A 26228-nucleotide genomic window follows, 5' to 3' on the forward strand; every position below is an offset into this window, starting at 1 on the left:
GGCTAGATCGACATAAAATTTCACGACGATCAAGAATATATATACTTTATGGGGTCTCAGACGAATATTTCGAGTAGTTACAAACAGAATGACGAAATTAGTATACCCCCCATCTTATGGTGGAGGGTATAAAAAAAAACATTTTGTTCTACAAAATTGAACGGTAACTTGTATTTGTCAGACCACTCAATGTCCGTGCCGAATTTGGTTCAAATCGGGTGCATAAATTAAGCATTTCTTACCAGATCGTGACGCTTTTCATATTAATTAATAAAATAATTTTCATATTTTCATTGATATTAGATATTGTGTCTGTCCTTTCCTTTTCCAACTCCGATGTCTCGGGAACTATACTACATAAAAGCACCGAATGTACCTTTTATTTCCTTTTATTTATCGGGGAATCAAGTGCTTCTTATATGGAAAGTTTCAACGAGATTGCACCACAAGAAGGGGTAGTGTCTAAAATGGGTAGGTCGTTAAAATGTAACCTTCCCATAATAAAGTCTTTAATTGTTATTGTACCATATTAAAGCTTGAATTCGATATTTTTTGGTATCGTTTGTTCTGTTTTTACAATCAAAATTCAAAAAACTTCATATAGATTTGAAATAAGTTTATTTAGCATATTATCTTTATACATAGAACTGTCAAACAAACCTTTTTAAAGATTTGTGAATAAGGCCGATAAGTTTTAATTGAAAATATGTAAAAAAAAAGTAAGAGCGTGCTAGTTTCGGCCGGGCCAAATCTTATATACCCTTCACCACGGATCGCATTTGTCGAGTTCTTGCGCGGTATTTCTTTTTAGGCAAACAAGGAATAATGAAAAAGAGTTGTTATGCTATTGGAGATACATCAAGTTATAGTCCGATTCGGACCGTAAGTAAATTGAACGTTGAAGACCGTAGTAGAAGTCATTGGGTAATATTTCAGATAAGAATATATCGGATAAGAATTGCGCCTTGTAGGGGCTCAAGAAGCATATGAGGGAGATCGGCTATAGATCGATTAAGGCCATATTGGACACATATGTTGTACAGAATTTCAGCCAAATCGGATAAGAATTGCCCCCTCTAGTGGTTCAAGAAGTCAAGATCCAAGATCGATTTATATGGCAGCTTTATCAGGTTATAAACCGATTTGATCCGTATTTGGCATAGTTGTTGGAAGTCATAACAAGTATTTGTTTAAAATTTTGAAGCGCCTAGCTTTACTCCTTCGAAAGTTAGCGTGCTTTCGACAGATGGACGGACAGACATGGCTAGATCGACTTAAAATGTCATGACGATCAAGAATATATATATTTTATGGGGTCTTAGCTGCATATTTCGAGGTGTTACAAACAGAATGACGAAATTAGTATACCCCCAATCCTATGGTGGAGGGAATAACAAGTAAAAAAGTGCTAAGTTAGGCCGGGCCCAATCTTGGGAACCCACCATCATGGATTGCTAAAATATGGGACTCTGTTTTGTTAATAGACCGATTTGGACCATACTCGGCACAGTTATTGGTAGTCATAACAGAACACTTATGTGCAAATCGGAAGAAAATTGAGGCTTCGAGGTGCTCAAGAAGTTAAATAGGGAGATCGGTTTATATGGGAGCTATATCAGCTTATAGACCGATTTGGACCGTACTTTACACAGTTCTTGAAAGTCATAACAGAACACTATGTGCAAAATTTCAGCCAAATCGGACAAAAATTGCGGCTTGTAAGGACTCAAGAAGGTTATAGACCGATTTGGACCGTACTTGGCACAGTTGAGGCTTTCAGGGGCTCAAGAAGTCAATTCGGGAGATCGATTTATATGGGAGCTACATCAGATTATACACCGTTTACATATACTTTATGGGCCCTAGATCAATATTTCGAGGTGTTACAAACGTTATGAATAGATTAGTATACCTTCATCCAATGGTCGTGGGCATAAATAATCAACTTTCAATATTTTTGTAGTAAGGGCCTTTGACGCTTCGAAAATCTCACCTCATTAAATTGATTTAGACTAGTTTAAGAGAGTAACGATTTTATGACGATAACCGCTGCTGAAAATATTTTTTTCTGATGTTTACGCCAGCGTCATAGGCGGACATGTTAACCTTTGCTCTACGAATGCCTCCGAATATTAATATAGGCCCCATATAAACGGATACCATAATTTGGCTTCTTTAGCCCCAAGACGTCCCAATTTTTATTCAATTTGATTGAAATTCGGTATGTGAGGTACAGACGTCCAGATAGGTTTATCAATTGAGTAAGCCCTCATTTAATCTGATCCCTCAATTTGAGTCCTTGAGACCCAACAAGTCTCAATCGTTTGTTTAAATGATTCATACTAAAGCTGAGCTCATTTGTGGAAATTTTTAGCAGAATTCATGGTAGAGGTAGGTACTTGGTATGGCCGAATTAACCCACTCTTTGCAAGTATGCTACTAATTGGTCCATTTTTATACCCACCACCGAGGGATGGGGGTGTATTCATTTTGTCATTTGATCAGCGTAAAAAGCTAAGACGATCTAGACATGTCCGCCTGTCTGTTGAAATCACGCTACAGTCTTTAACAATAGAGATGTTGAGCTGAAACTTTGCACAGATTCTTTTTTTGTCCATAAGCAGGTTAAGTTAGAAGATGGGCTATATCGGACTATATCTTGTATAGCCCCCATATAGACCGATCCGCCGATTTAGGGTCTTAGGCCCATAAAAGCTACATTTATTATCCGATTTTGCTGAAATTTGGAACAGTAGGTTTTGTTAGGCCCCTCGGCATCCTTCGTCAACTTGGCTCAGATCGGCCCAGATTTGGATATAGCTGCCATATAGACCGATCCTCCGATCTAGGTTCTTAGGCCCATAAAAGCCACATTTATTATCCGATTTTGCTAAAATTTGGGACAGTGAGTTGTGTTAGGCCCTTCGACATCCTTCGTTAATTTGGCCCAGATCGGTTCAGATTTGGATATAGCTGCCATATGGACCGATCCTCCGATTTAAGGTCTTAGGCCCATAAAAGCCACATTATCCGATTTTGCTGAAATTTGGGACAGTGAGTTGTGCTAGGCCCTTCGACATCCATCGTCAATTTGGGGCCATAAAAGGCGCATTTATTGTCCGATTTTGCTGAAATTTTGGATAGTGAGTTGTGTTAGGCCCTCGACATATTCCTTCAATTTGGCTCAGATCGGTTCAGATTTGGATATAGCTGCCATATAGACCGATCTCTCGATTTAAGGTTTTGGGCCCATAAAAGGCGCATTTATTGTCCGATGTCACCAAAATTTGGGACAGTGGGTTGTGTGAGGCCCTTCAAAATTCTTCTCCAATTTGGCTCAGATCGGATCAGATTTGGATAAAGCTGTCATATAGACCGATCTCTCGATATAAGATTTTGAGGCCATAAAAGGCGCATTTATTGTCCGATGTCGCCGAAATTTGAGACAGTGAGTTGCGTTAGGCGTTTCGACGTCCTTCGTCAAATTTGTTCCAGATCGGTCCAGATTTGTATATCTGCCATAGAGAATCCGAATATAAATAGCTGCCATATAGAATCCGAATAAAGAATAAATCCGATCTATCGGTTTTAGGTTTTGGGGCCATAAAAGGCGCATTTATTGTCCGTTTTTGCCAAAATTTGAGACAGTGAGTTGCGTCAGGCTTTTGGACATCCGTATCGCATATGGTTCAGATCGGTTTATTTTTAGTTAGAGCTTCTAAAAAGACCAATGTTATGTTATACACAATTGAAAAATGACTTGTACCGATTAGTATTTGGTCCAAATCGGAACATATTTCGATATAACTGCTATGGGACATAAAGAATGCAATTTGCACCGGATTTTGATGAAAGGTGGTTTAAATATATGCCCGAGGTGGTGGGTATCCAAAGTTCGGCCCGGCCGAACTTAACGCCTTTTTACTTGTTCAATATGCAAATTGCAAATTTTGTCCATGAGCATTCCACTAAGGAACAGGGGCAAACTTCTCACACATCAATGAGCGCAGTCCGATTCAAGTTTAAACTCAATGATAAGCGGCCTCCTTTTTATAGCCGAGTCCGAACGGCGTGCCGCAGTGCGGCACCTCTTTGGAGAGAAATTTTACATGGCATAGTACCTCACAAATGTTGCCAGCATTAGGAGGGGAAAACCATCACTGAAAATTTTTTCTGATGGACTCGCCAGAATTCGAACCCAGGCGTTCAGCGTCATAGGCGGACATTCTAACCTCTGCGCCACTTTTCATTATGGACCCCACAAAAAAGTGTATACATATCTAGGGATAAGGTTTGGTCAGGAATTTGAAATAAAAGTATTTTATACCAAATCCATCATATTTTATACCCCCCAGTATAGGATGGGGGCATACTAATTTAGCCATTTTGTTTGTAACGCCTCGAGATATTGATTTGGGACGCCATAACGTATATATATATATATTCTTGATCGTCTCGACATTCTGAGCCAATCTAGCGATTTCCGTCCGTCCGTCTGTAGAAATCACGATCGGATGTAGGTCATTGCAGATTGCAAATGAGCCATATCGGTTAAGATTTGGATATAGGCCTCATATAAACCGATCCATTCTTTAGACCCTTGTGGGCGCAAAACTCATCCGATTTGGCTCAAATTTCGCACAATGACTTTTACTATAACCCCCATAAGCTTCCATATAAAGCGATCTCCCGATTTAACTTCTTGTGGTTCTATAGGGCGCAATTATAATTCGATTTGTCCACAATTGGTCCATAACCTGAAAAATGTTATACATTAACCTTTGTTTGCCTAGAAAGAGACACTGGGCAAAGAACTTGACATTCATGATGGAGGGTTTATAAAAGGTTCGGACCGGCGAAACTTGGCACACCTTTACTTGTTTTTATTTAATTGTCATAGAAACAAATTTTTTTTTCTACTTCTAATATCAGAAACAATCATTTGATTTTGTTTCCATTTGAAGAAATTTAAATGGGTTTTCAGAATAGAGAATTGACAATCGAGCTGGATCTTGAAGGGCGGAACTAATGATGTGAAATTACCCTAATGAGATTTATTATCTGATTATTACTTTTGATAAAACCAATGCTATAAATGTTGTAGACCAAATCACATGTTTATCAGTCCAGTACGAAAAGACCAACTTTTTGGTAAAAAAAATGTTCGCTCTTTCGGCATTTTCGTGGATACTATTTATTGCGTCGTTCCATTTGGTACTAGCAAAATCGCCATACGCCATTGGCTTAACCCAAGTTACATGTGAGTTATCGGACAACAATTTTGCTATTATCAAAAGGTGTAATTTGACCAAAACTGCCGATGGCCTGAGGGCGCTAAACATTCACATACACCCACTGCAAAGTCTTGATCATGTTTCGGTAAACTTGCCAAAAATAAAATCTAGGTAATTCAGTAAAATTATACACTTCTTGCAGCTGAAACTTAGCCTTTTCCGCAAAACCAATAAGAACTATAATCCCTTTTTTGTGGAAAGTACCGTGGATGTTTGTGACTTTCTTCAGGATTACAAGCAAAATATCCCTTGGGGGATGATCTACGAAAAGATAGCAAAATATACCAACATCAACCATTCTTGTCCCTATAATGTAAGTAAACAATGAGAATTTCTATTGATTATTTAATTTCGTATAATAATGATTCTCTGTATTCTTTAAAGCACGATTTGATAATAGAAAAATTAATTATTTCTCCCAGAGGCTTGAAAATGGTTCCCATACCTAAAGGCGAATACATTGTTAACCTCAAGATTATATCCGACAAAGTACAAAAATTAATTTCCCAAATTTTCTTTAAACGATATTTTTAAAAACGCCAGGTGTTATGTTCTATTGCTTCGAAGGAATTGTTGTCTAAGTTATGTCCCTAATGGAAATGCTAATAAAAAAATTCATTTGAAATCACTCTTTCCATTTAACAAAGTAAAGTTGTTTACTCTTTATTTTTATACCCTCCACCATAGTATGGGGGTGTACTAAATTCGCTATTCCGTTTGTGACACCTCGAAATATTGATCTAAGATCCCATAAGGTACATATATTTTTGATCGTCTTGACATTTTAACGCGATCCGTCTGTCTGTCTGTCGAAAGCACGCTAACTTGCGAAGGAGTAAAGCAAGGCGCTTCAAAATTTTAAACAAATACTTCCCATAAGTGGAGGTCGGTTGGGATTGTAAATGGGCCATATCGGTCCATGTTTTGATATAGCTGCCATATAAATTGATCTTGGATCTTGACTTCTTGGGCCACTAGAGGACGCCATTTTTATACGATTTGGCTGAAATTGTTTAAATCATTTTGGTTTGATTTCCAATTACTGTGTCAAGTATGCTTCAAATCGGTTCATAACCTAACATAGCTGCCATATAAACCGGATCTGGGATCTTGACTTCTTGAGCCTCTAGAGGTCGCAATTATCATTCGATTTGTCATAAATTTTGTGCAACGGCTTCTCTCATGACCTTCAACATACGTGTCAAATGTGGTATGAATCGGTGTGTTGCCGATACAGCTCCCATATAAACCGATCTCCAGATTTTACTTCTTGAGCCTTTAGAGGGCGCAATTCTTGTCCGATTTTGCTGACATTTTGCACAATCACTTCGCAACGACCTTAAATTTACCTGCCGAGTATGGTTCAAATCGGCTTAAGATCTGATATAACTCCCATATAAACCGACCTCTCTATTTTAATTCTCAAGCCTCTAGAAGGCGTAATTCGTATCCGATTTTGCTGAAATTTGGCACAGTCACTGTTTCTATCACCTCTACAATCATGCCAAATCGGTCTAAAACCTGATATAGGTCCCATATAAACCGATCCGATATCGATTTTGATTCTTGAACCTCTAGAAGGCGTAATTCTTTTCCAATTTTGCTGACGTTTGGCACAGTCACTGTTTCTATGACCTCTAACAATCGTCCCAATCGGTCTAAACCCTGATGGTGGAGGGTATATAAGATTCGGCCCAGCGGAACTTAGCATGCTTTTACTTGTTTCACTTAAAAAATAACACAACGACAGACATGTTTAAATCGTCAGGTACTAAAAGAATTGTATAAAATAATAATAGTTGGTCCAATTTGGAGAATATAAATAGAATAAATAATTGATCCAATTTATTTTAAAATGTTTGTTTTCATCGTTGATGTTATCGACAATTGATTAACAAAAACATAGTTTATGTAAACTTTTTTATGTAACTGAATTTCAGTCTACTGTGCTGAAGCTTTATGAACACAGTGGTGCAATAAGTCAACCAGTCAATCATTAGCGGTTTAAAACTCAGGTGCTATATATGAAACAGATAATTATGGTTGTTTTGTTTTTGTTACCGAAGCCAAAGATTGTAGAGTTGGTTCAAACTACGCATATAACAAACATAAGCTGGCAAAGAAAAATAGTTTAAACCAAGTAAAAACACATTAAGTTCGGCCGTGACGAACTTTGGATACCCACCACCATAGATATATTTATTATCTTATTATACCCTCGATCATAGGATCTAGTCATGCCGTTTGTAACACCTCGAAATATTTATATATTCTTGATCGTCTTGAAATTCTAAGTCGATTTAGCCATGTCCGTCCTTCCGTCCTTGTATCAGTCCGTCTGTTTAAATCAAGATAGCGGTCGAAAACGTAGCGCTGATGTAGTTAATTGGTGATTATAAATGGGTCATGTCGGTTCAGATTTGGATAAAGCTACCATAAAAAGTGGTCCTTCGACTTGACTTCTTGAGCTCCTAAAAGCTGCAATTATTAAATGGGCTGAAATTTTACACATCGCGTTCCGTTACGACTTCCAACAATCGTGCCAAGTATGGTCTCAATCGGTCTATAACCTGATATAGCTCTCATATAAATCGATCTCCTGTTTTTAAAACTTAAGCCTCTAAAAGCCGCAGTTGTTAACCGATTGGGCTGACATTTTGCATGTAGTGTTCCAACAATCGTGTCACGTACGGTCCAAATGCTTTGTGTAAATTTTTAGGAGAATCCTTGTTTGTGGGTTCCCAAGATTCGGACCGGTCGAACATAAGACGCTTTTTCTTATTATTTTATAGCGCTACTATATCCACCCGATATGGGGGAGCATAGACAACGGAGGACATGTTTTGGCTTTTGATGAAAATCCATTTTCCACAGGATACGACGGGACTAACGGAGACACCGGAATCTTGGAATAATGATGTTAATTGAATTACAGAATTTATTTATCCTTGAGGATTTTGAAACCATTTAATTCACCCGGATAAAGCATTTGCTATGGAACAGGTGGATAAAGTGTGGATTTCATGACATAAATATAATAAATATAATATGGAAAGTGGCGTGCCCTGTCCACAGGGGGACATTTTGTCGCCACGAACGCGGATCAGCGAAAGGTCGGTAGGACGAGGAAAATCTTATGGGGAGATTAGAATCGTGCAAAGACAAGGCTATTGCTGAAAGGAGGTAAGAAGAAAATCAGTACAGCTTTTGGTATCATAACGGGACACATAGAACTGCAAGCGTACTTATGCAGAATAGTTAGCGCAAATGATGAGACGTTGGAGCATTTTATGTCATTGGCCGGCCTTCGCGACTAACAGACGCGGGCACTTAGTTGGGGACACAATACCAGACCTGAACTAACTTAGGGGCGTGATATGGAAAACAATGAGCACAAAGTCCCTGTCTCAGATTTTCTTTTTACTATCTACAGCGCAAAACTAGCCGATTTCTGGCTTAAAAGAAACTCATCCGTATCGAGTTTTGATATACATATGCAATTGCCTCTACTACCCCCATACATATGTTTGTACTGTACCAATTTGGACAATCGAATAAGATAGTTTTAAATTTCAATTATATTATATCATAAGGCAAGAGGAGTATTTCTCAAAATTGCAGTTAACTCCTGCCAAAACGCCCAACTCCCTCAGTTGCTCTCTACGCACCATGACAGAACTTTTGTTATAGCGAAGTAATCTCTTATCTGCTTTTTGAATGTTGTGTTTCCACTGCTGTTTATTTGGCAAAAAAAAATGAATGAAACCAGTGGATTTAGTTCGCAACTTGACCTTGCAACAATTCAAAATAATGTAGACAGTTGCATTCGATGCAGCACACACAAGAAGCGAAGCTCATAAACAACATTGCCCCTCGACAGGTGAAGTTCAACAACTTTTGTTCGTAAATGCACACGTTTTTCCAACAACGACACATTGGAAGATAGCAGGCGATTATGTTTCAGGTAATATTAACAAGTAAAAGCGTGCTAAGTTCGGCCGGGCCGAATCTTATATACCCTCCACCATGGATCGCATTTGTCGAGTTCTTTTCCCAGCATCTCTTTTTAGGCAAAAAAGGATATAAGAAAAGAGTTGCTCTGCTATTAAAACGATATCAAGATATGGTCGGGTTCGGACCACAATTAAATTATATGTTGGAGACCTGTGTAAAATTTCAGCCAATTCGTTTAAGAATTGCGCCCATTGGGGCTCACGAAGTAAAATAGAGAGAACGTTTTATATGGGATCTGTATCGGGCTATAGACCGATTCAGACCATAATAAACACGTTTGTTGATGGTCATGAGAGGATCCGTCGTACAAAATTTCAGGCATATCGGATAATAATTGCGACCTCTAGGGGTCAAGAAGTCAAGATCCCAGATCGGTTTATATGGCAGCTATATCAGGTTATGAACCGATTTGAACCTTATTTGACACAGTTGTTGAAAGTAAAAATAAAATACGTCATGTAAAATTTCAGCCAAATCGGATAGGAATTGCACCCTCTAGAAGCTCAAGAAGTCAAGACCCAAGATCGGTTAATATGACAGCTATATCGGGTTATGGACCGATTTGAACCATACTTGGCACAGTTGTTGGATACCATAACAGAGCACGTCGTGCAAAATATCATTCGAATCGGATAAGAATTGCGCCCTCTATAAGCTCGAGAAGTCAAATCCCCAGATCTGTTTATATGACAGCTATATCAGGTTATGGACCGATTTGAACCATACTTGGCACAGTTGTTGCATATCATAACAAAATACTTCGTGCAAAAGAATTGCGCCCTCTTGTGGCTCAAGAAGTCAAGATTCAAGATCGTTCTATATGGCGGCTATATCAGGTTATTGGCCGATTTGAACCTAATTTAGCACAGTTGTTGAAAGTAAAAATAAAATACGTCATGCAAAATTTCAGCCAAATCGGATAGGAATTGCGCCCTCTATAAGCTCGAGAAGTCAAATCCCCAGATCTGTTTATATGACAGCTATATCAGGTTATGGACCGATTTCAACCATACTTGGCACAGTTGTTGCATATCATAACGAAATACTTCGTGCAAAAATTCATTCAAATCGGATAAGAATTGTGCCCTCTAGAGGCTCAAGAAGTCAAGACCCAAGATCGGTTTATATGGCAGCTAAATCAGGTTATGGACCGATTTAAACCATACTTGGCACAGTTGTTGGGTATCATAACAAAACACGTCGTGCGAAATTCCATTCCATTCGGATAAGAATTGCGCCCTCTAGAGGCTCAAGAAGTCAAGACCCAAGATCCGTTTATATGGCAGCTATATCAGGTTATGAACCGATTTCAACCATACTTGGCGCAGTTGTTGGATATAATAACAAAACACGTCGTGCAAAATTTTATTCTGATCGGATAAGAATTGAAGAATTGCGCACGCTAGAGGCTCAAGAAGTCAAGACCCAAGATCGGTTTATATGGCAGCTATATCAGGTTATGGACCGATTTGAACTATACTTGGCGCGGTTGTTGGATATCATAACAAAACACGTCGTGCAAAATTTTATTCCAATCGGATAAGAATTGCGCACTCTAGAGGCTCAAGAAGTCAAGACCCAAGATCGGTTTATATGGCAGCTATATCAGGTTATCGACCGATTTGAACCATACTTGGCACAGTTGTTGGATGTCATAACAAAACACGTCGTGCAAAATTTCATTCTGATCGGATAAGAATTGCGCACGCTAGAGGCTCAAGAAGTCAAGACCCAAGGTCGGTTTATATGGCAGCTATATCAGGTTATGAACCGATTTGAACTATACTTGGCACAGTTGTTGGATATCATAACAAAACACGTCGCGCAAAATTTCATTCCAATTGGATACGAATTGCGCTCTCTAGAGGCTCAAGAAGTCAAGACCCAAGATCGGTTTATATGGCAGCTATATCAAAACATGGACCGATATGGCCCATTTACAATACCAACCGACCTACACTAATAAGAAGTATTTGTGCAAAATTTCAAGCGGCTAGCTTTACTCCTTCGGAAGTTAGCGTGCTTTCGACAGACAGACGGACGGACGGACGGACGGACGGACAGACGGACGGACATGGCTAGATCGACATAAAATGTCACGACGATCAAGAATATATATACTTTATGGGGTCTCAAACGAATATTTCGAGTAGTTACAAACAGAATGACGAAATTAGTATACCCCCCATCTTATGGTGGAGGGTATAAAAATTGTTCTTTGGCAAGGAAATACACAACCGTGTATTGTAAAGATTACTAATGTACTTATGAGGATTTTTCTGAAAATGACCGAACAATGAGCACAACATGGTGGTTGCTGTAAATAGGACCATTTTCTAAAAGTCTGTTTTATACATCACAGTAACGAAAGACAAAAATGGGTTTTAAACAATCCGTATCAAATTTCGAGCAAATATGTTCAAACTGTAATAACTACGGTTGACAAATGTCGACATTATTGCAAATTACCCAAAATCTGATGAACAAAAATATGGGAGCTATATCTAAATCTGAAACGATTTCCAAACTCAAACTCTACAGATATTGTGGTATTCGTCGAATCAAGCGTTTTGGAAATATTTTGGCAAGATTGGTCTATAAATGCGTTTGCCGTGGCTCTAAAAGCGATATACATGTATGGCAGCTATATCTAAATCAGGATCGACTTCTAAGAAATTCACCAGTAATATTAAGAGTCATAAGAAACTCCTTTCTGCCAAATTTCGAGAGAATCGGTTAACAAAAGACCACTTTATTGCAATATTTCTCATAATCGGACGAACATATACATGGAGAAACCTGCTTATGGGAAGCAGGTGCGCTTGGTTGCCCTGTCTCGCACTGCTGGATGGTAGACAGCTTTGCTAGCTTCTCTTTGTTTCTCCAGTTTTTGCTGTAGTTTACAATTATGTCGAGAAGTTCTTCGAGCTCGCCGATTACATTTTTAACGTTCATTTTAACTGCTTTTTGTTTGGACACTCCTTGTTGCATTTTGTGTATCGTCTTCTTAAACACTTCAAGAGCATACTCCTCCAATTTCCTCATTTTTAAAATAAATTCTTGCCAAGGGGAGATGTGCATTAGGCCATACTACACGTTGATTGAACCTGTGGCCCCCATCTGTGGTGAGACGCAGGTTATTTCTTCTTCTCTCTCTTAGGGATCAATCGCGAATTTTGGGATATCCAAGGGTGATGGAAGGATCGCTTTGACACTTGACCGGATGCTGTTGGAGAATTTACCCGTGAGTACTTTCGATCTTCTTCCGAAAGGAGGTCTATCTCTACTGCTGCTGTGTTGGTTGGTGTATCCAGTTAGATTGGGTCCTAACTTAGAGCTGTTATCTGTGTCCGAAATCGTCGGTCGTTCAGCAATCCGCCACCTGCTGACACCGGTGGAAGTCCGAGCTCGGCCATCCATACAGACAACTATGTATGCTCTACGGAATATGTAGTTGTCTGTATGCATTGCATTGTTTTTGTGTGTTTGGGATGACCTATAACGAATGACAGAGCATATAACAATGTAAAACGAACATGAGAATAGTAATGATTTCCTTTTCTCCAATTTGAGCTCCAACAAACTCTGAATTGTATTCATAGTGAAAGCGCGTTCAAATGGGGCATTACCTTATAATTTCAGCACTGAATATATTGCACCAGTAGCGCTGAGAAGTTTGAATTTTCCTTACAAAGCTGCTGAAAGTTTAGCAAGTTTTTTGCTGGAGTGGTGCGTTACACATACATTTTGTTCACGAGAAACCTTTTTATACCCTCCACCATAAGATTGGGGGTATACTAATTTCGTCATTCTGTTTGTAACTACTCGAAATATTCGTCTGAGACCCCATAAAGTATATATATTCTTGATCGTCGCGACATTTTATGTCGAACTAGCCATGTCCGTCCGTCCGTCCGTCCGTCTGTCTGTCGAAAGCACGCTAACTTCCGAAGGAGTAAAGCTATCCGCTTGAAATTTTGCACAAATACTTCTTATTAGTATAGGACGGTTGGTATTGCAAATGGGCAATATCGGTCCATATTTTAATATAGCTGCCATATAAACCGATCTTGGGTCTTGACTTCTTGAGCCTCTAGAGTGCGCAATTCTTATCCGATTGGAATGAAATTTTGCACGACGTGTTTTGTTATCATATCAAACAACTGTGCTAAGTATAGTTCAAATCGGTCCATAACCTGATATAGCTGCCATATAAACCGATCTTGGGTCTTGACTTCTTGAGCCTCTAGAGGGCACAATTCTTATCCGATTGGAATGAAATTTTGCACGACGTGTTTTGTTATGATACCCAACAACTGTGCCAAGTATGGCTCAAATCGGTTCATAACCTGATATAGCTGCCATATAAACCGATCTTGGGTCTTGACTTCTTGAGCCTCTAGAGCCTCTAGAGGGCGCAATTCTTATCCGATTTGGCTGAAATTTTGCATGACGTATTTTATTCTTACTTTCAACAACTATGTCAAATAAAGTTCAATTCGGTTCATAACATGATATAGTTGCCATATAAACCGATCTGGGATCTTGACTTCTTGACCCCTAGAGGTCGCAATTATTATCCGATATGCCTGAAATTTTGTACGACGGATCCTCTCATGACCATCAACAAACGTGTTTATTATGGTCTAAATCGGTCTATAGCCCGATACAGATTCCATATAAATCGATCTCTCTATTTTACTTCGTGAGCTCCCAATCGGCGCAATTCTTATACGAAATGGCTGAAATTTTGCACAGGTCTCCAACATAAAGGGTGATTTTTTTGAGGTTAGGATTTTCATGCATTAGTATTTGACAGATCACGTGGGATTTCAGACATGGTGTCAAAGAGAAAGATGCTCAGTATGCTTTGACATTTCATCATGAATAGACTTTCTAACGAGCAACGCTTGCAAATCATTGAATTTTATTACCAAAATCAGTGTTCGGTTCGAAATGTGTTCAAATTTTGACAAATTTTGTTCAGCGATGAGGCTCATTTCTGGTTGAATGGCTACGTAAATAAGCAAAATTGCCGCATTTGGAGTGAAGAGCAACCAGAAGCCGTTCAAGAACTGCCCATGCATCCCGAAAAATTCACTGTTTGGTGTGGTTTGTACGCTGGTGGAATCATTGGACCGTATTTTTTCAAAGATGCTGTTGGACGCAACGTTACGGTGAATGAACACATTTCGAACCGAACACTGATTTTGGTAATAAAATTCAATGATTTGCAAGCGTTGCTCGTTAGTAAGTCTATTCATGATGAAATGTCAAAGCATACTGAGCATCTTTCTCTTTGACACCATGTCTGAAATCCCACGTGATCTGTCAAATACTAATGCATGAAAATCCTAACCTCAAAAAAATCACCCTTTATAATTTAATTGTGGTCAGAACCGGACCATATCTTGATATCGTTTTAATAGCAGAGCAACTCTTTTCTTATATCCTTTTTTGCCTAAGAAGAAGAAGCAGTCTAAAAAATCCCCAAATCTACCCCATAAACACAAAAGGGGGAGCTACATCTATTGTAATTCTGAACCAATTTTGATGAACTTCGGCGGATGTATCCAGATTGATTATTAAAATTCCTGTATCAAATTTCGAGCAAAATATGTTCAAAATATAATAACTACGGTTGACAAATGACAACAAATTATCCAAAATCTGACGAACAAATACATGGAAGCTATATCTAAATCTGAAACGATTTCGACCAAATTGTATGGATATTGTGGAATTCGTCGAGAAAAGCGTTGTAAAAAATTTTGGGAAGATTGTTCGAAAATGCGGTTGCATTGTTTCGTGGAATCAAAATCGGGCGATATATATATTGGGTTGCCCAAAAAGTAATTGCGAATTTTTCATATAGTCGGCGTTGACAAATTTTTTCACAGCTTGCGACTCTGTAATTGCATTCTTTCTTCTGTCAGTTATCAGCTGTTACTTTTAGCTTGCTTTAGAAAAAAAGTGTAAAAAGGTATATTTGATTAAAGTTCATTCTAAGTTATATATATATATATATATATATATATATATATATATATATATATATCCAAATCTGAACCTATTTCTATAATATTCATTTTTAATAATATTCATTTTCATTTTAATATCAAATTGCGAGAGAATCGGTTAACAAATGACCATTTTATTGATGTATTAGGGCAAATCGGTTTGGATATAGTTTCCATATATATATGGAAGCTATATCCAAATCTGAACCGATTTCTATAATATTCACTTTTAATATCGAGAGTCATAAGAAAATCGTTCCTGTCGAATTTGGAGAAATCGTTTAACAAATGACCATTTTATTGCTGTATTACTGTAAATCGGACGAACATATATATCGGAGCTATATCCAAATCTGAACCGATTTTTTCCAATTTCAATAGGCTTCGTCTCTAGGCCGAAAATCATGCCCATACCAAATTTGAAGACGATCGCATGAAAATTGCGACATGTAGTTTGTACACAAATTAACATGGACAGACAGACGGACGGACAGACAGACAGACGGACATACCAAAATCGAATCAGAAAGGGATTCTGAGCCGATCGGTTGGGTTTATCTCTTTTCCTTTACCACTGTACTGTACCATAGTAGTGGTGTAGGCTATAAACATAGTCGCTGTTTGGCAAAAGTGAAAGCTCCGTTATTTTTACGGCAATAACCCCAGCATAAATACGAAGTCCAGAGACATTACATACTGTGCTTTGCTAAGAATTAGTGCAGCTCATATATTTGAGCTACTTAAGTAGTCAATACACTCATATGTAGGTGTTGTTGTCCTTTGTGCAGAATGTTCATATGTCCCTCGAGGTATTTTATGTCTCCAGTTCAGTACATTTATTTTTGTGTGTCTTTTTTTTTGGAGCATGTTGTATGTTGCATGACAAACATATGGTGTATGGTGGTAAGAACGAGAATACATTTTGCAATATTTGGGGGTAGTTGGTGCTGGAACTTGAATGTCGCAGAGTTGTTCTGCAGGTTTATGTATAACCGGAAAAGTTGATAAGAACAACATTCACTTACTCTGGCATTGCGCAGCATGGTATGCGACCACTGCCAGTGCCCACATTAATGCCGTTGATAACAAGAGTATGAAAGTCATCATCATCATTATCTTAGTTATGAGAATCTTTGTCGCCATTGTGTGCGGCAGCAACAACAGTTTCTCAGTTTGGTCGTCAATACTCAAAATTTTGGCTCTACATAATCACGATCAAGGTTGACATCATGCACCATGGGATATAAAGCCAATCAAAGAATGAAGACGGGCTGGTCTTGAACAACGCCGCACATTACAACTTGGCCAGCGGGTCATCACCATCCACTAACAATACCATAAACAACAACGTTAACGTATCATTAACGTTCCTCTTCTGTTTTAAAACAAATTACGTTGAATTTTTTCACTCTCACTGTTTTTGGGCAACATCATAATGCTTCGCGTCCAAATGAAATGACAACTGCGAAGCCAGTGAACAATTTGCTCATGTAAGAGATGAATCGAAATCTATATTTGTCGAATTGCAGTGCATATGCAGATCTTGTATAAGAGGAGTGTACAATGAAGCTGCTTCTCACAATACAATTCGTCCGATCAGGTTGTTTGGCCAACAACATTTATTTGAATTTGCCTCCTCCATCCGGTTCGTTGAGTAGTGAGCATATTGGGTATTTTGTAAAGAGATTAGGACAAGGCGGCGAAACAATAGTTGGGTGGGGTTGATAAATGCACTTAAATAGTGCGCAGCAGATCTGACAAATAATAATTAGGCAGACAGCAGGTCGCCGGGAACTTCATGGAAATTCGCACACAACATTTTATAGTTTAGTTTGTTGATGCAATGGTCAGGGGTAGCAGTAGACTAAGCAAAGCGGTATGCGTATTACAAATAAGTGAGGCAGCGGGTGCCAAGACACGCAACGCTGCTGAAGATACTTTTTGGAAATGGGAATACAACGACGATTTAATGAAATTTAACAGAGGTTGAAGTTATCATGTATTTAAAATTAGACTGAGACAGGTTGGTAGACCTTTTAACAAGATTTACTTGAAATGTTTTCCAGTATAGTGACAAACGGCCTAAAATATATATTTTTCAAAAAATTTAAAAACCAAAAAAAGATTTCAATTAAAATTAGGGATATCAATGCTATTTTTAATTGAGCGCTAAGAACTTCTTTTTCCTCTAATATAACGCAAACATCTTATTAAGGGACAATGACGAAGTTTCTTTCGTATAAACTTTCAGTTCTGAAGATTGAAACAACATTACACTATTTTTATACCCTCTACCATGGGATGGGGGTATACTAGTTTCGTCGAGTATGGGACGGCATGTACATGTCATAGAGTTTCGTTATGGAAATGGGGGAAAAACAGGGGTGCGTACTTAGACCTGTACTATTTTCGCTTTATCTAAACAACCTGCCCGATGTCCTACCTGGGAGTGTGAGAGTGCCGGGAACTACCATCAAGATATTGTTATATGCCGATGATATACAATAGTTCTGCTATGCGATTGTCCAGACGGATTACAAGGAATGATTGATACTTGAGAAGGATATTGCGCTACATTGGGCCTGAAGGTTAATTTGCCTAAATCCAAGGTATTAGTGTCTCAAAGGTGCCAGAATTGCAGCAGACTTGAAATGGGTCTACCGAGGGCAATATATTGAAGTTGTTAACAGTAAAACGTATCTTGGACTAGAGATGACGTATAACTTATCATTAAGAAAACAACTAGGAAAGAGAATGCAGTTGCTTCCACTTGGTCAGTTTATATAAACAACCCACTTATTTCCATGGAGAACAAACTGACTTGTCAACAAGCGTCAAATGTCTATAGTCTGGGTTTTTGGCCGGTACGATGATGTTGAGAAATTATTGCGCTTTTTTTTTATAAATAAACTGTTTTATTTGCCGAGGCACACACCGAATTATATGATCCATCTAGAGACCGGAATAAAGTCGATGTATGTTTCGACTCAGGAAATGCATCTCAAGTACATCGACAAGGTATTACGACTTAGTTCCAACAGGTTACCACGTATATTGGCAGAGGAGGTGATGAGTGAGATCAAGTACATACTGGGCGGAGGAATGGCCTATTTTATGTGAACATCTTCGTTTCCATCCCCCAACGGACAATGGACCCCTTTGTAGATATTGGCGGGAGATAACCAGACTTTCGGAGGCAAGGGAGAGATATGACTTTGAATGTGGCGCGCATAGGTTTCAATTTCACGACCTGTATCCTAAGTTAAATTATGATGAGAGTCTTTTAATGATGGGGAACCTTTCCACACGTGCAGTCGGCCTAATTATAAGGGCAAGAGGGGACCTACTGGACCTAAATGCCAAGCGCTTCATAAATAACACTGATGGAATTTGCATTATCTGTAATTTGATGCACCAGTAAACACTTTCCATTTTATCGGGATTTGTCCGATATTTAACGAATTTAGATTAGCTTATTTTGGCAAAAGGTCACTAACAGAATTCGATGTATTCGTTTCGGTAACGGCGGTGCAAAGGCAGATAAAGTTCGTGACTATCTCAAAGTTGTGGTTCCCAACTTTCCGCATTTTCTTTATCTGAACGGATGTACAAGGGAATTTTGGGAGTTGAACCCATCCATTTCGTTTTATCTCCATTTACTGCCATACCCATTTTCACTGATTCTCTGTCGATTCTTTCAAAGGCTGCAGTTAGTTCTTCCGGTGACCGACCCATGATATCGATGTTGTCGGCATAGGCGAAATGCATTTGCTGTCTTGTGAGAAGTGTGTCATTATCTATTCACATCTGCATCTCGTATAATCTGCTACAGCAGGATATTAAAGAGATCACACGATAGTCTGTCTCCTTGTATGAAACCTCGTTTGGTATTGAATGGTTGTTGTTGTAGCAGTTTGTTATGTTCTGTCTTTCGTCTGCTTGATTCTGTTGAGTATGCAGATCCAGGAACTCTGCGACTAAAGTGGGATGCGTCAGAGGGATTTGGGTCTGGCTGAGCAGTTAAACGGGTGACGTGTGTCGTGCGATACCGCCTCACAGTCGAGACACACATGCTGCATGTAGGCATCAATCCTTGCTCAGCAGGAGTTCAAGCGGCTGCATCCTCCGAATTGTTAGTGCGCCATATCTACTCTGGTTTGCCGGTGGAGGTTAATTTCTTCAGGCGTAATGGGAGGCGGTCGTTCTTCAAGGACTACATTCAGCCGGTAGCTACTTACCGCATCCGCTTCCGTGTCTGCATGAATGTTGTCTACATCCGCTTGATATGCCGCTTGATCTAGAGGTTCTCTCTTGTAGCGCTGAACCTCACGTTCTACGTATACCACAAGATGATGATTTGGATAGGCTCTGCGATACAACGCAAAAGGTATTACTTAGACAGCATGTAGCATGTCTTCGTACGGGTAGGATCTTTGTCTCCTGATTGAGGTGGTCCACATGAGAACTGTGGAGTGTTTCCCCTTAGTTTATTCGTTGGACAAAAATAGTTCGAGTTAACAAAGAGCTCTAAAGTTTTGCCCAGAGGTATAATAGAAAAATGTGGAGTATGGTCCAAATCGGTCTATAACCTAATATAGCTCCTTTATAAACCGATCTCCCTATTAAGCATATTGATTTGGCTGAAATTTTGCACAATGACTTCTGCTGTTACTGTCAAAAACTCCATCAAGTATGATCCAAAACGGTATATAGCCTAATATAGCTCCCACATTAAGCAATCCCTCGATTTGAGTTCTAAAGCCTATATCAGGCGTTTACTTACGTCTTTATCCCTGATTTGAGTTTTCCGTTTTACTGATTTCAGGTGTTTATGTAAAGTTATAGTGCGTCCTGGATCCATAGTAGAATTTTCCGGCGAATATTTTTGTAGAATATTTTGATATGCTAGATTCTCAATTTAAAGTTAACCCTGTTTCCAAAAAGGGGCCGAAAAATTATTTTTTACAAAATAATACAAAATTTTGAATTGGTACAAGTTCGTGCTGCTGAAATTTAGCTTTTTTGATTCAGGACACTTCACTAAAGATAACTGAAAAAGAATTAGGGCGGCCCAAGTCTGCCCTTTTTAGATCCACTGTGCTGAAAATTTAAATTTGACAGTTATGGCTTTATTTTTGCCTCTTATTTAAAACTAACGATACTAACCTTATGTTCGTGTCTGTGACACCTGACGTTGACAAATGAGCTTTCAGTTGTGTCCTCTTTAAGATTTTATTCTATTTTGGTATCCAATAAAAAAAAACAATTTACTTACATAACAAAAATTTTAGTTTTTGGGAAAAATATGTAGCAGTTGTTTGTTTAAAAAAAAACTTCGTTCGAAAACATCGATTAGTTGAAGGGGACCTTAAATATCAATATACAATACTTTTTTGAAATCTTCTTATTTGAAGTGTTTTTTAAAAGATAATTTCAAAAGCTCATTCTTTCGAGTTTTGCATTTCTGTCCACCGGGGCAACACTGTGCGTCGCAGTTCGAAGGGCGGCATTTTGACAGATCTGAATATTATTCCACTTCATGTCACAGAGATCACACTGGCGCTGCAGAACTTATAACATAACAACAGCACCCCAAGTGCTGCCGGCAAGTGACTTGAGGACCTTGTTTCTACTTTTGACTTTATCGCAAAATGGTGTGGCATGTGGGGAGAATGTGTTGGAGCTGTCAAATGTGACGCCAAGTATTTTGGGACACTTGATGGTCGGAAACATTTCTCCATCGACCATCACATTCATCTCAGTATTCACCTCACGCATATTTGTAGTGAATAATGTGGCTGAAGGTTTGGTGGCGGATATCTTCAGATCTCTTGCAGCGAAATATGAGGCAAGTTCGTTGAGGTAGACGTTCTATCTATCGCAGATGTTTTCAATGGGTCGGGGGCTTGATGCCATTATCGTACAATCGCCTGCATATGGTACGATCTCTTGGGGGTGGAATGGAAGATAGGTGAAGATTAAACAGTGCCGAAGAGATCACCCCGTCCCAGAGTACGGTGCTTCGACTTCTTATCCCTAAAATTCACAAATGACTGGCGAACACAAAGATATTTCGTAACTTCGCCCACGGTAAATTGTGATGACTGCCCATCGAAGACCACGGATACAACGAATGGCTCTCCTTCTAGCCCTGTCACTTTCGGGATGCACAATAAATTGACGGTTGACCTAAAGTGACTGAGGTGCTGTCGTCATGTCGACCGGGGTTCGAGAGTTACTTAACGGTAGACCACAGCTTGCCTAAACCGGTACCTGTGTTACATTGCTCCAAGTGTTCCATACACAAATTCCGCTTATGTTCCTTTACTACCCTGTTTATTGCCATATTCAGTTCGCTGATTTTGGAGTAAGTGGGTCCGTTTAACAAATCTCATCTAGCTTATCTGCGAGTACCACTGCCTGCGCCGGGAAATTGGGCTGCCCTTGGGGTACCTTGAGGTATTCGACCGGCTGGTATAAAGCGAGCGGCTGCTGCGTTAATTATGTCTATAAATTTCCTCTCGGCAAATAGCACATTCGAGGGGGTGTCAGTTCACTGACGCAGCGATTGGTGTATTCTCTGAAGCCGACCCAAACGGCCTTCTTCTGATCAATAAACGTGGGGCGCTCAGAGGTTATGAAGTGGCGTGGGCGGTAGATAGTAAGAATTATGGGGAGGTGGTCTGATCCCAAATAAATTAAGGCTTGCTAGGATACGTCACTCAAGATCAGGGAATGCAATGAAAATGTCTGGCGAGCTGCTGCATTTCTTCGTAATCCTAGAGGGGGGAACCCTCATTATCCGTGCAAAACGTGGAGTTTTCAATTTGCTCTGACGCAGCTATGACCCGCTGGTCATTACCTAGGAGAGAATGCCATGAAATATGGTACTCATTAAACTCTCCTAGAACCAAGCGATTGTGGCCAGACAGTAGCCCACTTATGTCGGGTTTGTACGCTTGGGTCACAGCTACTAATCGGCGGTATGTACACGTTGTATAGTTCTATCTCGGCATTACCGAACTTAACTTCTATTCCGATGCACTCCATGTTGGGGTCCCTAGCGCCAGGCGAGATGTGTCTATACTGCTCGGAATAGTGTATCACGAAGGCCAAACCCCCACCTCCATTCCTTAAGCGATCCTTAAGTAGCACATTGTATCCGTGACAACTGTGCAAGCTGCAGGTGTTGGTCAACTTTGTCTCCTGGGTCGCTGCAGCCAATTTGTTCTTCCGCCTTATGAAATCTACAATCGCGTCGATCTTGCCTCTCAGGCCATTGCACCAAACATCGTACGTTCTCGGCACACTAAGACGGGTACGAACCTTTGCTGCTACAAGGCAATGATCCGAATCGATGTTCGCCCCTCGTGAAAACTTTTGAAACTTTTATTCGCCCAAAGAATGTTTGACTCAGACAAAGTCTCCTCAACAGTCCACGACGAATACAGTTCAGTGAAAACCTCTCCCGGCTAGTAGTTCGAGTGTTTCCTCACTCGACGTTCTGAATACGTTGTCTGACTTCCGAATATACGAGGGCTGCTACATAAATTTCTGCCATAGAATAAAAATGCAAGTTTTTATCATCAAAAATGGTTTTTATTAATTTTCAAAGTGTCCTCCAGCATGATTTTTATACTTTCTGTACTTTCTGATCTTCTATTGAGACACCTCCAAAACTTGGTTATTGGTTATTATTGTACAGCGTATAGTCGCGATTTCGACGTTTTGGCTTAAGCCAATGTGTGAGAGCTCGCATAGTCATGATGAAAAATGAATCGTCTTTTCTTGTTCGTTTTGGAATTTCTTCCAAAGACTTCAGGCAAACAAATAGTGGTGTACCACTTACAATTGATAGACCTACGTTGCTCAAGCGGAACAGTCGCCACATAACCAGTTTTGCCGTAGCAACAGGTGATCACTTGCTTCGAAGTGCTTCTTCAACGAACAACTTCGTTGGATTTGGCTCGACCCACACTGTCGATTGTTGTTTTGTCGGGCTCATACTTATAGATCAACGATTCGACACCTGTGTCTGTCACTGAAAAAAAGTTGGCCCAAAATGTAAGATCTTTCCTGGATGCCTCCATTTTACGGATGCCTCCATTTATGAGGCCATATTTATATGGCAGCTATATCAGGTTATAAACCGATTTGGATCATACTTGGCACAGTTGTTGGATATCATACTAAAACACTATGTGCAAAATTTCAGTCAAATATGAACTTTTAACAACTGTGTCAAGTATGGTTCAAATCGGTTCATAACCTGACATAGCTGTCATATAAACAGATCTGGGGTCTTGACTTCTCGAGCTTCTAGAGGGCGCAATTCCTATCCGACTTGGTTGAAATTTAGCATGACGTATTTTATTCTTACTTTCAACAACTGTGTTAAATAAGGTTAAAATCGGTTCATAACCTGATATAGCTGCCATATAAACCGATCTGGGATCTTGACTTCTTGAGCCTCTAGAGGTCGCAATTATTATCCGATTTGCCTGAAATTTTGTACGAAGGATTCTCTCATGACCATCAACATACGTGTTTATTATTGTCTGAATCGGTCTATAGCCCGATACTGCTCCCATATAAATCGATCTCTCTATTTTACTTCTTGAACCCCCAAAGGGCGCAATTTTTATTCGAATTTGCTGACATTTTACACAGATCTCCAACATATAATTTAATTGTGGTCCAAACCGAACCATATCTTGATATCGCTCTAATAGCAGAGCAAATCTTTTCTTATATCCTTTTTTGTCTAAGAAGAGATGCCGGGAAAAGAACTCAACAAATGCGATCCATGGTGAAGGGTATATAAGATTCGGCCCGGCCGAATTTAGCACGCTTTTACTTGTTTTTATTTGAAATATAGGTGATGGGGAATTTGCGATAGTATCAATACTACCGTTATATTTTATTAGAAATATCGAAAATATCGAATGTTGTGATTATCGATAGTTTGCCAGCTCTAATGTAAGTTCCACAGCTTCCATTTTCTTCTCGGGCCTACAAGAAACCGTGCTGTAGAATGCGCTCCGAAAGTTATTCCAATCCACCCTCCTTCTGTTTAGTTCTGAACCGATTTGGATGAATGCAGGAGGTGTTCAGATGGGTAATAAAACAATCTGTTTAGATTTGCGTCCGAAATTGTAATAACTGTTGCTCCATAAGTGTAACTCTTGTGATGCACACTTAACGGAGCTATATCTGAGTCTGAACCGATTTCTACCAAAATGTGTACACCTGGTTGTAGTCATAAAGAAATACATTGTTGGAGAATTGAAGAGAAAGGCTCTAAAAGTTAAAATTGGACGATGGAGATATATCTGTATTCGAACCGATTTCTGTTGTCAAAAGTGAATTCGTTGTGCAAAATTTTCCCTTAAGTCCCTTAAAAAATTACCATATTTTGTAATGTTGGTTCAAATCGAATGTACGTATGTATGTATATATGGGAGATATTGTATTTAAATCTGAAAAAAATTCGGAAAAATCCGTACATATTGTGATAGTCATAGAAGAAAGTGTTATGGAAATTTTTGAGAAAATTGGCTAATTAATGCGCTTAAACTTAAAATCCGACCATATAAATGCATATGTGTATGTAGGAGCTTTATCGAAATCTGAGCCGATTTCTACCAAATTCATTAGTAATCTGTAGATTCATAAGAGAAATTTTTGTCCAAATCGAATGGGAGTTATATCAAATCTTAACCGATTTCCTTCAATTTCAGTATGCTTTGTCGTCTCTTGGCAAAAAATGTATGTGCCAAATTCGATGATGATCGGATGGAAATTGCGACCTGCACCTTGTACACAATTTAACTGGAGAGACGGACACACCGGCGAATGGACGTACAGACGGACGGACATCAAAAAGAGCTAAATCTAATCAGAAAGTAATTCTCAGTTGATACGTATGCCTATGACGCCGAGCTCCTGGTTTCAAATCCCTGCACGAACATCAGAAAAATTTTTAGCGGTGATTATTTGTAAGGTATCCTGTCATGTTTAAAACTTTTCTACCAAGTGGTGTCGCTATGCGGCCCGCCGTTCGAACACGGCATAAAAAAGGAGGACTCTTATCATTGAGCTTAAACTTTAATAGGACTGCACTCATTGATATGAGAGGAGTATCCCCTGTTAGTAGAGTCTATCTCACTTCCTTCTGGGTGTTACAAACGAATTCAGTAATGGGGATTTCGATTCTGAAAAAAAATGTTTCACAATGTTGCACTTGCACGGGACAACATTTTGCAAATGTCGCTCCAATCTTCTCATAGTGTTACACTATTTGCATTTTCAATCCAACATGTTCATACGTCCATGTAGTCATTTCAAACATATACTACGGTAACAAGTAGAAGCGTCCTAAGTTCGCCCGCTTTTGTCGAGTTCTTTTCCCGGCATCTCTTCTTAGGCCAAAAAAGGATATTGGAGCTCTTGGGGCGGATAATAATAAAAAGACGTAGTTGTTGTCAGGTTGCGAACTAAAATTGAACTCACTTTATTAAAATCAATTTCTTAACTCTAAACCTAAATCTATATGTACAAATATCTTAACATATACGGTCACACACGCAGCGATATGCCTATTTAAAGATGCACTTAAGACCACCCTAGACAAATGCAGCTACATTCAAAATGCACATAAAAATACAGTCTTATCTTCTAATGTAAATACTCTAACATATCCACACCATGCGGCCAAACATCACCAAACGCCACATGTGGGAACTTATAACACGAAACTATTATAGACTAAATGCTGCTGGCTATATTATTAAACATTTTATCTCCTAACAATTGATAAGAATTAAACTGACTGTGTGTGACCTAAGAATACAGTTCTTACAAAACTGTCCAGATATAAGAAAAGATTTGCTCTGCTATT

General features: G+C 39.2%; 1 protein-coding gene across 2 annotated transcripts; it reads left to right on the forward strand.

Annotated features, from left to right (window-relative positions):
• The first annotated feature begins 614 nt into the window (after positions 1–614).
• On the forward strand, positions 615–5919 carry LOC106091593 (uncharacterized). 2 transcript variants are annotated; one of them, XM_059360775.1, is made up of 4 exons: positions 615–719; positions 4965–5379; positions 5437–5607; positions 5679–5919. In XM_059360775.1, exons 2-4 carry the CDS (start codon positions 5161–5163, stop codon positions 5826–5828), a joined length of 540 nt encoding a protein of 179 aa, XP_059216758.1. In that variant the 5' UTR covers positions 615–719; positions 4965–5160; the 3' UTR covers positions 5829–5919. The 2 variants fall into 2 exon arrangements, with proteins under 2 accessions (XP_059216758.1, XP_059216759.1); XM_059360776.1 differs by having other exon boundaries at positions 623–708.
• Positions 5920–26228: the final 20309 nt, after the last annotated feature.

The sequence above is a fragment of the Stomoxys calcitrans genome, chromosome 1, assembly GCF_963082655.1.
Source record: "Stomoxys calcitrans chromosome 1, idStoCalc2.1, whole genome shotgun sequence".
NCBI lineage: Eukaryota > Metazoa > Arthropoda > Insecta > Diptera > Muscidae > Stomoxys > Stomoxys calcitrans.